The sequence below is a fragment of the Pelobates fuscus genome, chromosome 13 (genome assembly GCF_036172605.1).
Source record: "Pelobates fuscus isolate aPelFus1 chromosome 13, aPelFus1.pri, whole genome shotgun sequence".
NCBI classification, from domain to species: Eukaryota; Metazoa; Chordata; class Amphibia; order Anura; family Pelobatidae; genus Pelobates; species Pelobates fuscus.
The window spans coordinates 103,884,547-103,902,134 of record NC_086329.1 but is presented as its reverse complement, the minus strand read 5'-3'; the positions used below and the strand labels follow the sequence as shown (position 1 = coordinate 103,902,134).

At 37.6% G+C, this 17,588-nt stretch overlaps 1 protein-coding gene across 2 annotated transcripts in view; it reads right to left on the bottom strand.

The window, feature by feature from the left end:
• Positions 1 to 7,148: 7,148 nt before the first annotated feature.
• ANKRD34A (ankyrin repeat domain 34A) overlaps positions 7,149 to 17,588 on the bottom strand; it is a 34,835-nt gene continuing 24,395 nt past the window's right edge. For both annotated transcript variants that reach the window (XM_063440298.1, XM_063440297.1), the window contains one exon: positions 7,149 to 9,412. In XM_063440298.1, coding sequence (XP_063296368.1) covers positions 7,685 to 9,310 — 1,626 coding nt within the window. In that variant the 5' untranslated portion in view covers positions 9,311 to 9,412 and the 3' untranslated portion in view covers positions 7,149 to 7,684. The remainder of the gene's footprint in view (positions 9,413 to 17,588) is intronic.

Here is a 17,588-nt window from a genome sequence, read left to right as displayed (position 1 = left end):
AGATTTTATTTTTTGTTCCTGATTGTCTAATCCTCTGAGCTAGTTTAACAAACACGTTTTTACGGTTTCTGATATTGCGTAGATGGCGCCTACTTCCCCTTTGGAGTCATTGTTTTCCCAAAAAAGCGCGAGAGTCCGTCACATTGTTAGGGATCATCGACAAGATATTCAGCCAATCGCTTCAGAACCCGGCATTCCGCGGGGGTGGGACAAATACATATAGCAGCTTTCTCCAGCATGTAAGAGGTTAATAAATTCCCATTGATCAGTGAGGCTTTTAGCAGTGATGGGGTTAACACATAGTTCCTTTTTATTTAAAAACACTTTAACTCTTGATTTACTGCAAGAAGATAGGACTTGGGTTGGTTTGCTTTTCAGTAAGACTTCTATTGGCAGTGAAAGAGTTAAGTAATATGGTTGATAAGAAACACTCGTTCTCTGATAATAAAAGTGCAGATTCCTCCCGTCAGTAAATATCTTGGTATCTTTACCGATAAACAGATCCCAGTGACTGGATTCTCCACTAAAATCTTCCTACTCAGTCCAACGTTTACATGGGTTCTACCAGGAGTTCTGATCATTTATACCGTTTCTGTTTAATAAACCAGGATTTATTGCGGTCAAAGTAAAACGAGTCGGTTCATTAAAATGTAACTAGAATTCATTGTTTAATAACTTGGTTAGAGACAAATAATATTAATCTGTTTGGAAGAGTTCTATTAAACTGATTTACATAAAGAGAGGTTCAGTTGATAGAGACATATAACAATCCATATATATATAAGGTTAATAAGGAACGTTGGGACTTGAGGATTATTTTAACATTATTCAGTAAAGTCTTAAGAATAACGAAGTTTCGCATCTTGTGCTAATAGTTTTATTTTTTCACAATTTATTGTCAAATAAATAATCTAATACTTTTTATTCCCAGCCATAATCAAACTCTAAGAAACATCTGCATTAAAAAGAACCCAACTGAATTCGGCCTTCATGTTTTACAATATAATAAAACGACACATACATAGAGGTAATGGTGACATTTGCCATGTCTTACAATGAGGCATTTTCTGATAAAAGTTGGCTGTTTATAGTATTAACCCCTTAAGGACCAAATGTTACTCTTTGCCATCAGTATAACCGGGTACATGGAGACCTTATACCATCATAGGATATCCCGCTAATATAATAATGGCATCTCTACAGAGCTTTACTATTAGAGAACATATTGTATGATGGCACAGATCATACTTAAGGGGTTAAACACGACCAGCGGCCAATATGAAGAAAAGTGAAAACAACAAAACATTTGTGCATTTATCATTATATAATAATAGTGCATTTATCATTATATAATAATAGTGCATTTATCATTATATAATAATAGTGCATTAATCATGATATAATAATAGTGCATTAATCATGATATAATAATAGTGCATTTATCATTATATAATAATAGTGCATTTATCATTATATAATAATAGTGCATTTATCATTATATAATAATAGTGCATTTATCATGATATAATAATAGTGCACTAATCATGATATAATAATAGTGCACTAATCATGATATAATAATAGTGCACTAATCATTATATAATAATAGTGCATTTATCATTATATAATAGTGCATTTATCATTATATAATAATAGTGCATTTATCATGATATAATAATAGTGCATTAATCATGATATAATAATAGTGCATTTATCATTATATAATAATAGTGCATTTATCATGATATAATAATAGTGCATTTATCATTATATAATAACAGTGCATTTATCATTATATAATAATAGTGCATTTATCATGATATAATAATAGTGCACTAATCATGATATAATAATAGTGCACTAATCATGATATAATAATAGTGCACTAATCATTATATAATAATAGTGCATTTATCATTATATAATAGTGCATTTATCATTATATAATAGTGCATTAATCATTATATAATAATAGTGCATTTATCATGATATAATAATAGTGCATTTATCATTATATAATAATAGTGCATTAATCATTATATAATAATAGTGCATTAATCATTATATAATAATAGTGCATTTATCATTATATAATAATAGTGCGTTTATCATTATATAATAATAGTGCATTAATCATTATATAATAATAGTGCGTTTATCATGTCAGTAAGTCATACATTATGACAGTCTTTTCCAGTTTCAGAAAGGGAAACATTTATAGAAGTTTAGAATTTTAAAATGTTATTCTAAGATCACTAAAGAAATCTCATGAAATCAGATAACGTTCGAAAATGCGTTATATTTTAGGAAAGAAAATACATATTTCTAAATAACAACAAATTTGTTAATCTGACATATTAGGATCATTGGAAACGTTTCCATGGCAACGTAGCAGTTTTAGGAGAGTTAGAGGTGAACAAACACTGTATCTGCACCTCATCACCTTCAGCTGCCTGAAAAACTAAATGACATTTGTCAGCACAGACAGACACCATGAAATAACTACATCCAGGACAGGAGAATTTTATATCTCAGTTTGGGAATACGATAGATTTATCAAATTAAAATGGACTGATCCTGACAATACGCTTTATATGTTTATTCTTTTCAATCCACCCAATATCTTGGTAAATGTACCCAATATTATATTAAAAAATACTAGATTTCTGATATTGTGAAACTACAAGATGGATAATCTGATGGTACTTAACTTTTCGTGTTCAAGGAAACTTACATTGCGTCTGACAGTAAACAAATCTGATCTTAATACAAAATAACAAGACAAAGTAAACTACAAACAGCAAAGCAATGATTGAAACAGCTGTCAGGCAGGGTTAAAGAACTGCAGTAAAACGCGTCGGGTATGAAATGGGAAGATATTAAGGCAGGGGTCTTATTATCCATCTGGTATTGCTCTAATTCTTATTGATTGTAAGGATTGTAACTGACCTATGTAGCAGTACAAGTTATTACTAATAACAGATCCCAGGATTTGGTGGATTTCTTCATTATTGAATCCAAAACCCGCACTAGTTTGCATTATATATAAAAGCAGTTAGCAGCATTGTGAATACAGATACTGGCTCCTGGTTGTGTACATCAGTTAGTGCTCTCAGACTATCAATGGGGCCGGACCCAGGGCAGAGGGGCCGAGCGGACAGGCGCCATCAAGAGCACTTTGGGGTTAAATCAGTATTCGCCTTCTTTTGGATCAGCAGCAAAAACAGATATTACATGCAATATGTTTATAAAAATAACAATAAATCCAAAGAGAAGTTTTACGTCTTAAAAGACAAAATTAAAACATATTCTATCTTGAGATTTTTTTTTCAATCCATCTGTTTTGGTCTAAAATATGAAACTTATTTGGAATTCACTTTGATTTCTGGACCTGTCAGACTTTAGTGAATAATTCGGTATTATTCCATTTCCAATGTGACGACATTAAAATTATTTTATAATAATCTTATGGAAGTTTATCACATTCTTAAAAATCCCTACACATTGTTTTTTTAGGATATGCAGAAATAATCCTAAATATATATGCGGCAACACTGCCATCTTGTGTTCACAAGACATAACTGCAAGCATAGATCTAGACAATTATTTGTCTGGTTCCCGCAGTCTCTACGCGCACCATACATATCTAGGTAGCACACGGTATATTTCTATTAACACATATCTATAGCTATATATAGACCTGTACACATACACGTACTTGTGTATACTTAGTTATTAATTAAATCTATTCCTCGGTCTGTTTCTCTATATTTATATTCAAATATAAGTTATATCATTCCTAAGCACTGTATTAAAAAATAACACAACTCATGTGCCTCACAACAATCTGTATTTAATCTTTATTCTATTTATGTATAATATTATAAACACTGAGTCCGTTACCCCGGTCTTCATTCAGCCTGATAAGGCCTAGTCAAACCAAATGGTAATATTATAACGGGAATTGTGCATTGAAAAATACATAAATCCATATCATAGATTTAAAGAGTTAAATGAAGAGGTGTGTATGTGTTTGGGACAGCCCATATAGTTGTTAGTATTGGTCAGCCAATAAGAAATCTCATAAAATGAGCAGATATCAACCATTATGGAACCTTGTAGGAGGAGCAGACATCAGCCAATAAGAAACCTTGTAGGCAGGGACTGGGTAGACCAGTCCAACTGTAATCTTGTAAGAGGGGTATTCCAGCTAATATTTAACCTTGTAGGAGGGGCAGAATGAACACAGTTTGTCTGCGGAGCTTAACCTAGAGGCAAACCAGGCACAAACCCAGAGCACATTATATAAGACTGTGATGATATTTGTATGAGTTTGGCTAAATGCCCTAACTTGGACCAACACTTGCCCCACCAACAATGTACTTTAAACTGAAAGATTTTGAGTCAGGACCATGGGATCTGAAACATACCAACTATTTTAAAATATAGGCTGATCATCTTATTAACGCCACCATTAACCAAGAGAGCTAAAAGCAAACAGGGCATTTAACCATTCAATTTAATCTCAAACACTCCATAAGGTCTTAAAATAAAAAACAAGCAAGCTTAACAAAAAAAGCCCCAAATTATTCAAATCACAGATTTATTCTGTTAAGATTTCAACAATGACTAAATCTGCGTTACCTGCCAGGAACTCTGTACTCCACATGTAAGATTATAATAAGGTGCAAAACTTTTTCGGGTGATACAATGTGCTAAGAAAACAGTACTTAGAGTTGAAATTAATATTTCATCTAGTTCTGATGATCTGAGTGAGATGTTGGTTCAGCACGTCTAAGCTTATATTACGACTTTCAAACAATGAAGACTACGTTGGTCCTACATATTGGAGAGTATTTATCAGTGGTCCAACTGGGAACGATGGCCTAACATGTTTGAGTGTAGCGTATGTTGACCCCATGTTTTTAAGAATAGGAAATGATCCCAAGACATGCTTAAATGTAGGCTACAAATGCTCAGTATGTTTTATTGTAGACTACAGTGACCAAACATATTTGTTCGCCTACATGTTTCTTATCATCTGAATATAAAAATATTTCATTCTCTATGCCTACAGTAAAATCACACATCACAAACTACCCCGATGTATAATTGCTGCTGCCATCCACCAAAGGAAAATTTAGCAAGAAGAATCTTTGAGAACTATAAAGTATTGGCTTCAATTGAAAATGTTCTGTGCCGAATAAAATAAGTGATTATCACACCAGTCATTGAACTACATCAAATATCTGGTGACCCCATCACCCTCTGATGAATCGTTATACCTTTTTCCATGTTTTGGTGTTAAGGTGACTCCAGGTGAGCGTAGTTGTAGACCAAAAGCAAAGTTGGAATATTAGGCACCAATAAACTCTGATCCGAGTAACAGTCACCATTCATTTTCTAATGCAGCCAGAGTTATGCGAAAACAGATCAATTCTGGGACAACGTTATTTACTGGAGTAAGATTTCCAACTGAATTTAAAATTTAAGGCCAGATTAGATAAACTAGAAGCATATCTGACTTAGAGAAATTTTGCGGTTCGGATATTTTGACCCTAAATTTGAAATTCATGTTGAATTCTCACTTCAGGGAATAACCCGGTTAACTATCTGTAGGAACATTCCAATGGTTTCCACGGTGATTGCCCCATGAGCTGGACATTCTATTTCTAAGGAACATGGTGATCTGATGGCCTACAGAACGTAGAATAGATTAACTCCTTAAGATGAAATATTGAGTGAGGGAAATCTGAAATTTGGGATATTAAAAATGGCGTACACATAGGACCAGCAAATTCCTGTAGACAACGAGGAGACAGCTGGTTTACCAGTAGAAGAGGTTATCGACACGGCTTGTCTTGATGACACGGCTTCCAAGCTTGAGATCACCGGAGATCATCATTTCACAAGTTCTGTGAGCAGACAATCTCTAAATCATCTAAAGAGTCTATACATAAAGTGGAACCTTTTAAAGTCTGACTGAGGTTTAATATGACTGTTTAATATTTCAGTCTTATATTGACTTACTTTACTGAAGTCTCCTTCTAAATAGAATCTTGATAACTCTCAATTTCATGGTGAAAACAATCAGCTGAAGAACCTGGACCTTTTAATAAGCAATGTTGAGTGCAAGATGTCTGTGAGGTGTATATACATATCTAATATATACATTTAAATTGTATATTTATATATAAACATGTGTTCTAAATTATACATATAAATCTATACCTACACACCATTTCAGACACATATATAACAATGAATCATGTATTACAGGTAAAAAAAAATCCCATCTCGGGGTTCTGAAGACATCGTAACTTTCGATTTAGTGGTACATTAATGTCTCCAGAACCCCTGGTATCCCAGGATTTTTCCCTAATACTTGCTTTATTTAGCATTATATATCTTTCACATTACATGATCTTTTAAATTAGTGCTTAGCATAAGGGTTAGGCAAGTGCAAAGGTTCCTTTAATCTCAAGCCAGCACATTGACATCCTGGTCTGCCCAAGATTGGTGGGAGTTAGAATATCTTGCAGCAGCTGGCATCTTTAATTCACTCTCTCTCTCCCTTCAATGATATGCTGGGAGAGCAGCTGGGGGAGAGAAAATTGCACTATATCTGTGTAACCAGCCCATCTCCCAACACATCACTAACAAAAGAAGGCTGAAAGCATGACAGCAGGCAACAACGTACCTGCTACCGTGCAGAACAACTCCCACAAATCTCAGGCTTCTCTGTGAATTCACTGCTCAGTATCAGTCACACCACGCCTGGAATTATTAAATGCACGCTGTGACGTCACCCACTGCGCAGTACGGAATTTCAAAATATAGTCGGCTCGTCTAAAAAGTTTCTATAAATTAAAAATATTGCCTAGTTTCAACAAAAAAGTATGTATCCAGTGACATTCATTATTATATTTATACATTATATATATATATATATATATATATATATATATATATATATATATATATATATATATATATATGCTGTTCCATTTTGTTACCGAAGCATTTGTTTTCCTGGATTTTATGTAATTCATCTAAAGCTATGTTTTTGTTCTTCTTAATGTTAAATTTGTTGTCACAATTGCTACGTTCTACATTTGTTAAATGTAAATTTGTCACAGAGTGGGGAAATGCATAATCAAACTTATTAACAGGGATCCCCATGTACTAAGTGCTCTACGTTACAAAGGAAATTTCATAAAATGAATTAAAAAATAAATACAAATTTGATCCCACGCAAAAAATTGCAAAATCCTTTTGTTTGTGAGTTGCTCAGACGATGACGCCAGATCATTATCCAATGGAGTTTGTATTGTTATGGTTACACAGTTATCTAAATAATATATAATTACGTATGCATTTGTCTGGTTCTTCATTTAAATATAAGTATCTGGAATTACATTTTGGCTTTTAAATTTACATTTGTATGGATTTCCATTTACACAAGTATTTAATTCCTCATCTCTTCTAAGTCTTCAGAAGTCACCTATGTGATCACTATGTAAAAAATACTTAGTCAGCTATTTTTTCTTTTCCATCTTATTTTTTTATGTCCATATTTTATTTTGTTGACTGGTGCTAAAAACATGAAGCAACCAATATGTCTTGTGAGCTGGGTGATCAAGTATGCTTGAGTAACAAACTTCCGATTTGCGGTTTTTGTGATCTAATTTGTAGACTCATTTGGGGCAAATAGATTTTGAAAACTAGCAAGCTGCTTGATTTGTTCGGTTTGCATAGAATGCCTTCTAATCAATTTTTTCTTGGCTTTGGCATCAAAGTGTTTTGGAGAGGTGGGTGCTACTGGAATAAGTGTCTTCTGGCTTCCATGGACGGGTGATGGTGCTTTGCCATTAGAACGGATGTCTGGAATCGGAGGGTTTAGATTGATGTTTAGAGGAGGCAAGAAGCCTGGTCGAGTATGAGATATATGATCCAAAAGAAGTGTCCCTGATCCCCGTCTTTCTAAGAGGCCAGGGGTCCTGCGGCGGACGGTCATTGGTGAGACAGCACTAGGAATACTCTCTAAGGACTCCCGTGAAGAACTAGTGAAGAGCGTCAATGGAGAAGCATTGTATTTCCGCCTTTCCAAAGACACACGTCCAGAGTCTGGGGAACCTGGAATAGAATCAGGACAAAGATGTGAATCTGATTCATAGTGGTCCATGCGTGTCAACTTATGATGAGCAACTCCACGTAAGGCAGTTCCAACTGTTGGAGCCAGTGTGGCATTAGATGTTTCCTGAGCCTCAGGTGCTGTATTGCGCCTTGACAGTGGCTGATGAAGGTGACTTAATTGGACTTTGTCAGCCCATGAAGAGTCTTGAGCTGATGGATCCTCCCCAGGAGACTCCTCACCCATCTTAAAGCATGATGGGTCTTGTCCCTCTATGCTATGACGTCTGGAAAGTACAGGTCTCTTGGTAATAGATAAATTGTTTACTTCAGATATGACCTTCTCTTCAGCCTCTTCAACTGTGGTCTTTTCAGTGGGCACAGCAAGATGAGAAGCAGCCAGCACTGATGGGGCAACTAGCCCCCATGGTTCAGAATTCAGTCTCTTTAGCTGTTTCTTGTTAATCATCCTACCTTTAATCGGTATGTGGTCTGGTGGTTTAACCTCGAGTTTGCAGGATGAAGGACATGTAAGTCTAGTTCCCATGTTGAAGTTAAAGACATCCCTAGCTTCTTCTTTCTCACTTGCAGGGGAGAGGGAAGTCTTTAAGTCTATATCTGATGGCGACATACATACCGCAGGGGATTGCTTTTCATCAATGCCTGGTGATGGAGGGGAGTTGAGATACTGCTTTGTCTTTTTGGTCCCAGAAGGAGAAGTATCGGTAGTTATGATGATAACTTCCTTACCTCTAGCTTTGCATGCATCTAAAAGGACTCTCAAGGTTTCACGGTCCCCCTTGTTAATGGCATACATGAGTGCAGATGTACCAGAATAGTCCTTCAAACTAGGATCTGACCCATGCTCCAGCAACACAGACACAATGCCCACCCCAGTCAGATTGCAACAGGCATGCATAAGAGCTGTTTTACCCATCTTGTCTGGCATATTGGGGTCTGCTCCATTTTCCAAAAGGTATTTCACCATCCGAGATTTATTCTGAGGGTCGTCATATTTGGCTAAGCAAGCAGCCATCAGTGGTGTTTCCCCTTGGGCATTCCCTTCATTAATATAGGCGCCACCTTCCAGCAGGAGGCGCGTGAGTCTGAATTTGCCCTGCCACACGGCCTTCAGTAAGGCACTGCCCTCTGCGTGCAACATAGTGGAATCTCTCATTGGTAACGTCAAGTGGCAACAGATCAAATATCTGTTAAGCTAAGGTTGGGTACGGAAATCGATGTATTCTTGGACAACACATATCACAATCAAGTATTCCTCCTATAAAAAAGATATAGAATAATAAAACATTAATTTTGAAAATCTGCCTTTATTTTAGAAAGTTAAATATTCTACAAGTTTTACATCATTTTTAGAAAATTGTGATGGTATACTGTTTAGCCTGGGTATCTGATCATTTATTTCGTGGATAACTAGAAAATACATTTCTGACAAGTTACAGATGTTAACACAAAACTATACGATTCGATTTTCAACCTGATTGTGTAAGTATTCTGTGATCATCTCTCTCTTTATCCTCCCCGGTGGGAGGTTTTGCATATAAAGGGAATCTGACAATTATAAAGTGGCTTATTTGCTAAATGGTTAATCTACATTCCAGGCTGATATGGCTGAATACCTTTCTGCTTCAGAGTCAACTCCATGTGAATTTGCATATATGGAAAACCGCAGAGTCAAGCTGTAATTAATGCATATTTCTTGCAATTAAATTAATGAAAGGTAATAGCATAGAGAAAAAAATAAATAAAATATATAAATATATATATACACACACACACACATTGCAAAACACTATAAGAGCTATTTACTAAAGTGAGAATTCAAAGTGAATTCAAAGAAAATGTCAAATTTAAGGCCAGAGTAGATGAACTGAGAGCACAGTTGGCATAGAGAATTTTTCCAGTTTGGCTTGTTTGACCTAAAATTTGACATTCACTTCGAATTTTCACATCAGTTTATAACTCAGACTGTGTGTGATGGATAATGTGAGTTAGATGCACAATATGGTCTAATGAGGACTTGGAAGTGAAAGTTAACCTTTGTTCAAAATGAAATAAAACAAATGAAGCCAAATTAGTGCGTCATGTTATTTCTATTAAGGTGAAAGAGTGATTTACTTAAAGTGAAAGTGTGTGACACATATCTAATATAGGTAAAAACACAAACCAATGGGAACAGGATGAAGGAATGTATGTTCTTTACAGATTCACAATAAACGGATAATATTCACAATAAACAATGGAAGGAATGTAATATTAACCAAGTCCACTAGGGGGCTCTCTTCTACTTGTCTACAGCCAGTACCTTATTGAGGAGATTGATGTAGTGGAAGTCAATGTATCTATTTAGGCATCAATCTATTGTGAGTTAGTGCACTAATACCATGTTAGCACAGTGAACCTAATATACCAGCAGTCAGTAGAGGTTTCTTTAACCACTTAAGGACCAAACTTCTGGAATAAAAGGGAATCATGACATGTCACACATGTCATGTGTCCTTAAGGGGTTAAGCCGGCCTGCACACATTTTTTAAATGACCTCGGATACTTAATTGAAGCTTGCCTAGCAATTTAGAAGTTTAATACCAGACACTGTATGGCTGCATCAATTGATGACACATTCTGTACGGAATTTCACGCAGCGGCGTGTCCTTCTGACATAACAGGACCGACTCTCCTCTAGCTCATTGCCAGCTCGATATCGTTACTATGCTAATTATTTGGGTCTGAGTTTTGCATATCGTGTATTCCTGTATTCGCCTGACTTGTTAATTGACCTCCCCTGCTTGCTGCCTGCCCTCACCTTGACTTGTTTGACGGCCTATTTTCTAGAATCCTAAACTCGGCCTGTTTACATCGTATTGGTGTCTTTCTTCCAAGTTAAGCCAGGCCGCTAATCTGGCAAAACTTCTTTCTATCCTTTGCCCTAATCTGCAGCTGAGGATCTTCTACTTACCAGTACCTGACACCTAATTCCTCACACCATGGTCGCCGACGATCCTGTTATCTACATTTAAACCCCAAAAGATCTACAAGACAGAGCAGGCCAGTCTGTGGCAACATCTTCTTACATGACCCAAGAGTTAACCTAATTAAACAAGCGTGTCACTACTTTAAAACTGTGCAGACACGGTGTCACGGCTAGATACAAAGATTTTACAAAAATCGAGATACACTGAAGAGTCGTGTTCTGGGATGCATACCTTACTAGTGCCAAGTGTTAGAGTCACGAGCTGCTTTAGTTCAGCATGTTTTGGCGTGGGATTGACAGAGGCAGAAGGGCTGCTCCTGAAAAGGATTCTTCTCACTGCAAGAGCTTATTGATTTTAATGCGCTCGCACAGTTTGGTGTATCTGCAAACAGGTTCAGTCTATGAGATTATACCTCATACACCCCTTTTGGCTTATTTGCATTGCAAGAGATTCCCTTAAATCAAGGGTAATCCAGACTAGACCTCGCGCTCACTGTGCCAAGATGGGTAGCAACTGCAAATTACTGATGAGGCCTAACAAACGCCAAAACAATTGTGTTGGAATCCATGTACCTGTCATGCAGAAAGGACCAGCCTGGTTCTCGTTTCCAGATTCCCATCATGGTGGGATCAGTCTCTTGTGACTCTGTATTGGCACAAGTCATCTAAATCTTATTTGGAACCTTAGCTTTTTGTTCGTACTCATTGTTACCTCACATCCTGCTTTTATTTGTACAGAAATCACAAGCAAGCCGTACACATTGCCTGGACAACTGGAAAACGCATGAATTGAAAAAAAGATTCAACGCTAAAATCTACTGCAAAATCCTATTCTCTGGGAATTAATAACAAACATTGCCTTACGCCAGCTAGGATCCATATGTATTCGCCTGGCTTGTTAATTGACCTCCCCTGCTTGCTGCCTGCCCTGACCTTGACTTGTTTGACGGCCTATTTTCTAGAATAGAATCGCCAAGTCACCTGTCTAGACCCACCTGGGGATCGGTTACTCCCGCTATATCATAATACTTTTCTTTTATTTATTTTTTTCAAATAATTTCATCGAAACATTTTTAATTTGTTTAAAATAACAATAACGATAATAAAACAAAATGTTAAAACAATTAAAATTAAATGTAAAAATGGAAGGAAAAGGGTGGAAAAAGAAAAAATATGCATCCAGATTAATATAGTCATATTTGAATTGTCTAGTAAGCATTAATGCACAACAATAATGCATTTGATACAGGTAATACCAAATGGAAAAACCAAGGTGTAGTGGTATCATATCTCCGAAATGGCTATAGAATTAGTAATTACTTCTTTTCAGGGTTTTACAGAAAATCTTATAATAATCTCTTCCTCCCATATATCCCAATAATATTTTAGGCTATCTGTAAATGTAGACAGTTGTCTAATAGTATTGTTTAATCTCTAAGATGGTATATAATGTTTATGGTATTGAAGGGATAGTTGAATATTTCCATTGAATTGGAATAATAGAAGTGGCAGCAATCGATATATGTCCTATAATGATTCTATCAACCTTACTCATGTTATCAGGGAACCTCTTGAATAATGCCAATTCTAGAGTAAATATGGAATTAGACAGGTCTACTTGCTTAATTAGTGAGTGAATATTTTTCCAAAACTCTTTAAGCTTAGGGCAATACCACAAAACACGTGACAAAGAGACAATCATAACACAATCACGCCAACATTTATTCGAGATCACAGGATCCATTCTGTGTAGCGTAGAAGGGGGCAAAAAGCAGTGATAAACAATCTTTAATTGATTCTCTAAGTGACCAGAACATTGTGTTATTCCTTTGAGAGAGGTGGTGAAACCAAGCCAGTCCTCCAGTTTATATTGAAACCCCAAATCCTTTTCCCATGCCAGCATGTATTCTGGTTTTGTTATGAGGTTAGAGATTAGGCATGACACATGAGTAGCTAAAGGATATGGTAAGTCTTCTGCCCAGATCAAAGAGATAAATCGTTTCTAAATTAGAGATTTCCAAAGTATCAAATCTTTGGTCAAGGGCAGAAATAGCCATACCTTCTTTCAGTATGTCAATAATCATATTATATTCCTAATTAATAAAATTGTCTCAGTTAAATTTGGATTGTAATTTCTCAAAAGACATTATAGAGTTTCCCGAAATAAAATCTGTCAAATTACGAATCAAAGGCATATGCTAATAATTTAGGTCAATTTGTGGTAAACAGTGTTGTAGAGCTGATAAAGGCATAGCTCTAGATAGGCTGGAGGATGACCTGACCGTGCAACTTGTCCGCCTCAGTTTCCAACCAACTAGGACATTGCGTTTCTAAATTAAACTTAAGCCCAGAGGCCGCATTGGAGGCATAGTAATATTTCTTAAAGTCGGGAATTCCCACTCCTCCATTAGATCTACGATTTTGCAGTATAGTAAACTTAACTCTACTTGCCAAATGTATAAGATCAGGGCAGAATGGAACTTTAACAACCAAGTTCTAGTCTACTTTTTCGTGGTAGAGAGTCGAAATATATCTTATTAACTAATATTTCCAGAAATAAAAATTCACAAATGCATATAGAAGTTTCCCATACCTTTACAGAGTAAGGTGGGTTTTGAGAACGGAGGCAGGAGCTATTCCCCACAGGAAGGCAGCTATACAAACTAAGAAGACTACAGGATGCTTCAGAATCTGATAGTAGGACAGTAATGATTCAAGAATCGTGCCCTGCTGTCTTGAGATAGATCTCTGGTGACCCCTCTTCTCATGGGCAATATAAACACATCAATGAATGATCCTATGAATTCGGCAGATTACTATACTACTCCTATAGTGTCCTGTATATGTGAAGTTCTGGTTGGCTGTTTGGCGACCTGCTTGTCAGATGCCCGCAACGTATGCATTTAGGACTGTTATGCCCCCTTTTCTCACCCACTCCCCCGTGAGTTCCACATCAATTAATTTATCCCAACATTCAGCCATGAGTGGTGCAGTCAGAGTTAGGAGGCAAATGTTAAAGTTAAATTTACAACAATGAATATGTTTTTACTATTGTCAGACTGTATGATATAAAGATATTTTAGGTAACATGCCATTATAACTGTTGTTTGTTCTCACATAGTGCAATACAAGACATTGGTCTATTTGGATGCGTAGATCGGATATTTCCAAACGCTTCTTGTGGTAGGTCAGGAAGGATTAGTTAAAGTGTTTGCATGACGTATTGTTCATAAAAGTCAAACTGTTTCCATAGCAATCACAGTACCCAACCTGTCCGCAACTCAATAATATATTCTATAAAACAGTTATAGGACTCTAAAGCCAAGAAAGAGAGTTGGTAACGTTGCCCTTATCTACAGCCATTCATTCCTTAAATTAGCAATTATTGTACGAGTCATTTTAGCTAGACATATATCTGAAAACAAGAATCGAAATTTAACATTTCTAATGGGAAATTATTAATTTATCTTTGATCAATAGAAAGCCTGACTTCATACAACAAAATATGATATTGAACGCATACATGTACTCTGTTTATTGTTTGTTTTTATTGACAACCAAGTTTACATAGACTTCAACTGTTACTTCAACTACCATGACCCGTTCTGCTTTTAGAAGCGGCCATGGTGGTAAGAGTCTTTTCATGCAGAAATGCTGCACACACTGAGCTATCTGCACGTTTGTGCTGAGGTTAGTTATAGCCCCAACTCTGTTCCAGGCTGCCTAACGTGAATTCTGCACAAAATGTACGTGTGTCGTCAGCGTGCTGGTGACTAACACCGTTGTCTTCTCCCTTGCAGGCAGCACTCCCGCAAAGGGAATTTTGCTCTCCCTCTAAGCAGTCCCTTCCGCACATGCACTACGAGCCGGGCAACCAGTCCAATCAAATGCATTTCGTTGGACCACAAGAGCGCACTGCTGATGTCAGACAGGGCATGAAAGGGAGTGCTGGGAGCTTCGCCCAGTGCTGGATTCCACGTAAGATCAAACGTCTATTTTTAGTTTTATGAGGTATTTTTAGTTTATCTAACAGGTATCCTGCCATGCTAAGAACTACCAAAACATTTTTGGCCAATTATGTCACACTGTGACTCATTCCAGAGGGTGCCAGAGAGATGTCCTACAGAACAGCCTTGATGCTGGTTGATTTGCCAAAGCAAAGTGCCCGTCATTGGTAAACATTTGGACTGCTGGCCATGAATACATCCATCCTTTTGAGACAACCTCAACCACAGTGAGAATCTCAGCATATTTACTGAAGGTGGAATTGCCCCTTTTGTACCACAAACTAATAGACCACAGGAGTGACCACCTTGGGTATAAACTTATGACCAATAGAAAAAGATTCAGCAGAAGAATTGATGGTAATTCCTGCTGTGCCATGCATCGGAATATCTTGTGGGAATCTAGTTAACATCATCTCAAATACAAATTCCCATTTCCTTCCTTGCAGAACTAACTCTATAGATCACAGGAAAATGTTCAGCCACAAGTAACAAAATAAATATTCTGTGATGCAGGGTTACCTTAATAAAAATCTCCTAAAATCCCATATTTGGTGTCTGTTATATCCTGTAACCCACGGCCATTTTTAAATGGACACGCCGATTACTAGGACCACTTCAGCTTCCCGACATAGATACATAGTAACCTAGGTTGAAAAAAAGACTCCAGTCCATTTAAAGCAACAGCCAATAATAGCACAAAAAGGGAAAAAATTATTGTTCTTACTGTAAAGACGCTTTCCTCTGCTGTAAGTGAAAACGCCTTTCTTCTAGTCTAAATGGGTGACCTCTTGCCTGTTGCAGTTTCCAGTTAATGATCAGGTTAGCACATAGAGCTTTGTACCGACCCTGTATATATTTGTATAGAGCTATCATATCCCCTCTGAGACACATTTATTCTAAAGAAAACAAATGCAGTTTTTTTTTAGCCTCTCTCTTTCCAGCACCCAGACTACGCTTTATGCCACACTTATATCATATGGGTAAGTGACAGTATTTGTCCAGGATGAGTACAAATAATTGCGTCATCACATTAGAGCCGCATGTGACGCGAGCTTTGGTCATGTCATATAATGGAGGCAGTACAGTTGCGTTCTGCATCTGGAGTGATGCCCTAAATGCAAAGTGTGCACAGGAGACCAGGGCCTCTGCATTATGGCAGAACAACTAAATGTACTGTACAAGAGATGGGGGCTGATACTGTAGGGGAGACGGGGGCTGATATTGTGCGGGAGACGGGGGCTGATACTGTACAGGAGATGGGGGATGATACTGTAGGGGAGACAGGGGCAGATACTGTACAGGAGACGGGGGTGAATACTGTACAAGAGACGGGGGTGAATACTGTACAAGAGACGGGGCTGATGCTGTAGGGGAGATGGGGGCTGATTCTGTAGGGGAGACAGAGATGGGGGATGATATTGTACGGGAGACGGGGGATGATAATGTACAGGAGATGGGGGCTAATACTGTACGGAAGACAGGGCTGATTTTGTACTGGAGACAGGGCTAATACTGTACGGATGACAGGTTGACATTGTACGGGAGACGGAGCTTATATTGTACGGGAGACGGAGCTTATATTGTACGGGAGACGGAGTTTATATTGTACAGGAGACAGGGCTGATATTGTACGGGAGACAGGGCTGATATTGTACGGGAGACAGGGCTGATATTGTACGGGAGACTGAGCTGATTTTGTATGGGAGACGGAGCTGATATTGTACGGGAGACGGGTTGACATTGTACGGGAGACAGAGCTGATATTGTACGGGAGACAGAGCTGATATTGTACGGGAGACGGAGCTGATATTGTGCGGGAGACGGAGCTGATATTGTACGGGAGACGGGGCTGATATTGTACAGGAGACAGAGCTGATATTGTACAGGAGATAGGGCTGATATTGTACAGGAAACAGGGCTGATATTGTACGGAAGACAGGGCTGATATTGTACGGGAGTCGGGCTGATAATGCATAGAAGACCTGGGGCTGATAATGTACGGGAGACGGAGGCTGATACTGAAGGGGAGATGGAGGTTGATTGTACGGGGGACATGTCGTTCCTAATGTACGGGACAAGGAGGCTGATTTTGTACAGGAAACATGAAACTGATAATGTACAGGAGATGGGGGCTGATAGTGTAGGGGAGACGGAAGATAATATTGTATGGGGGACGTGGGGCTGATAATGTACAGGGCTGATATTTTAGGGGAGAAAGAGGCTGATATTGTGGAGGAGAAGGGTGTACATATTGTAGGAGAGAAGGAATGTATCCTACAGGTACCTGCTACCTTGGTACAGCAATATGCCAGGTCATTATAATTATATAAAACCAGCTCTATACAGCTTTCATCAGCACCAGACTCAATGATATATTAATGCTTTTCCATGCCGTGAACACAAAAATAAATATAGAGAAGGCTTTACATTACAGCTACTCAATACTCTGCTTGTCACAA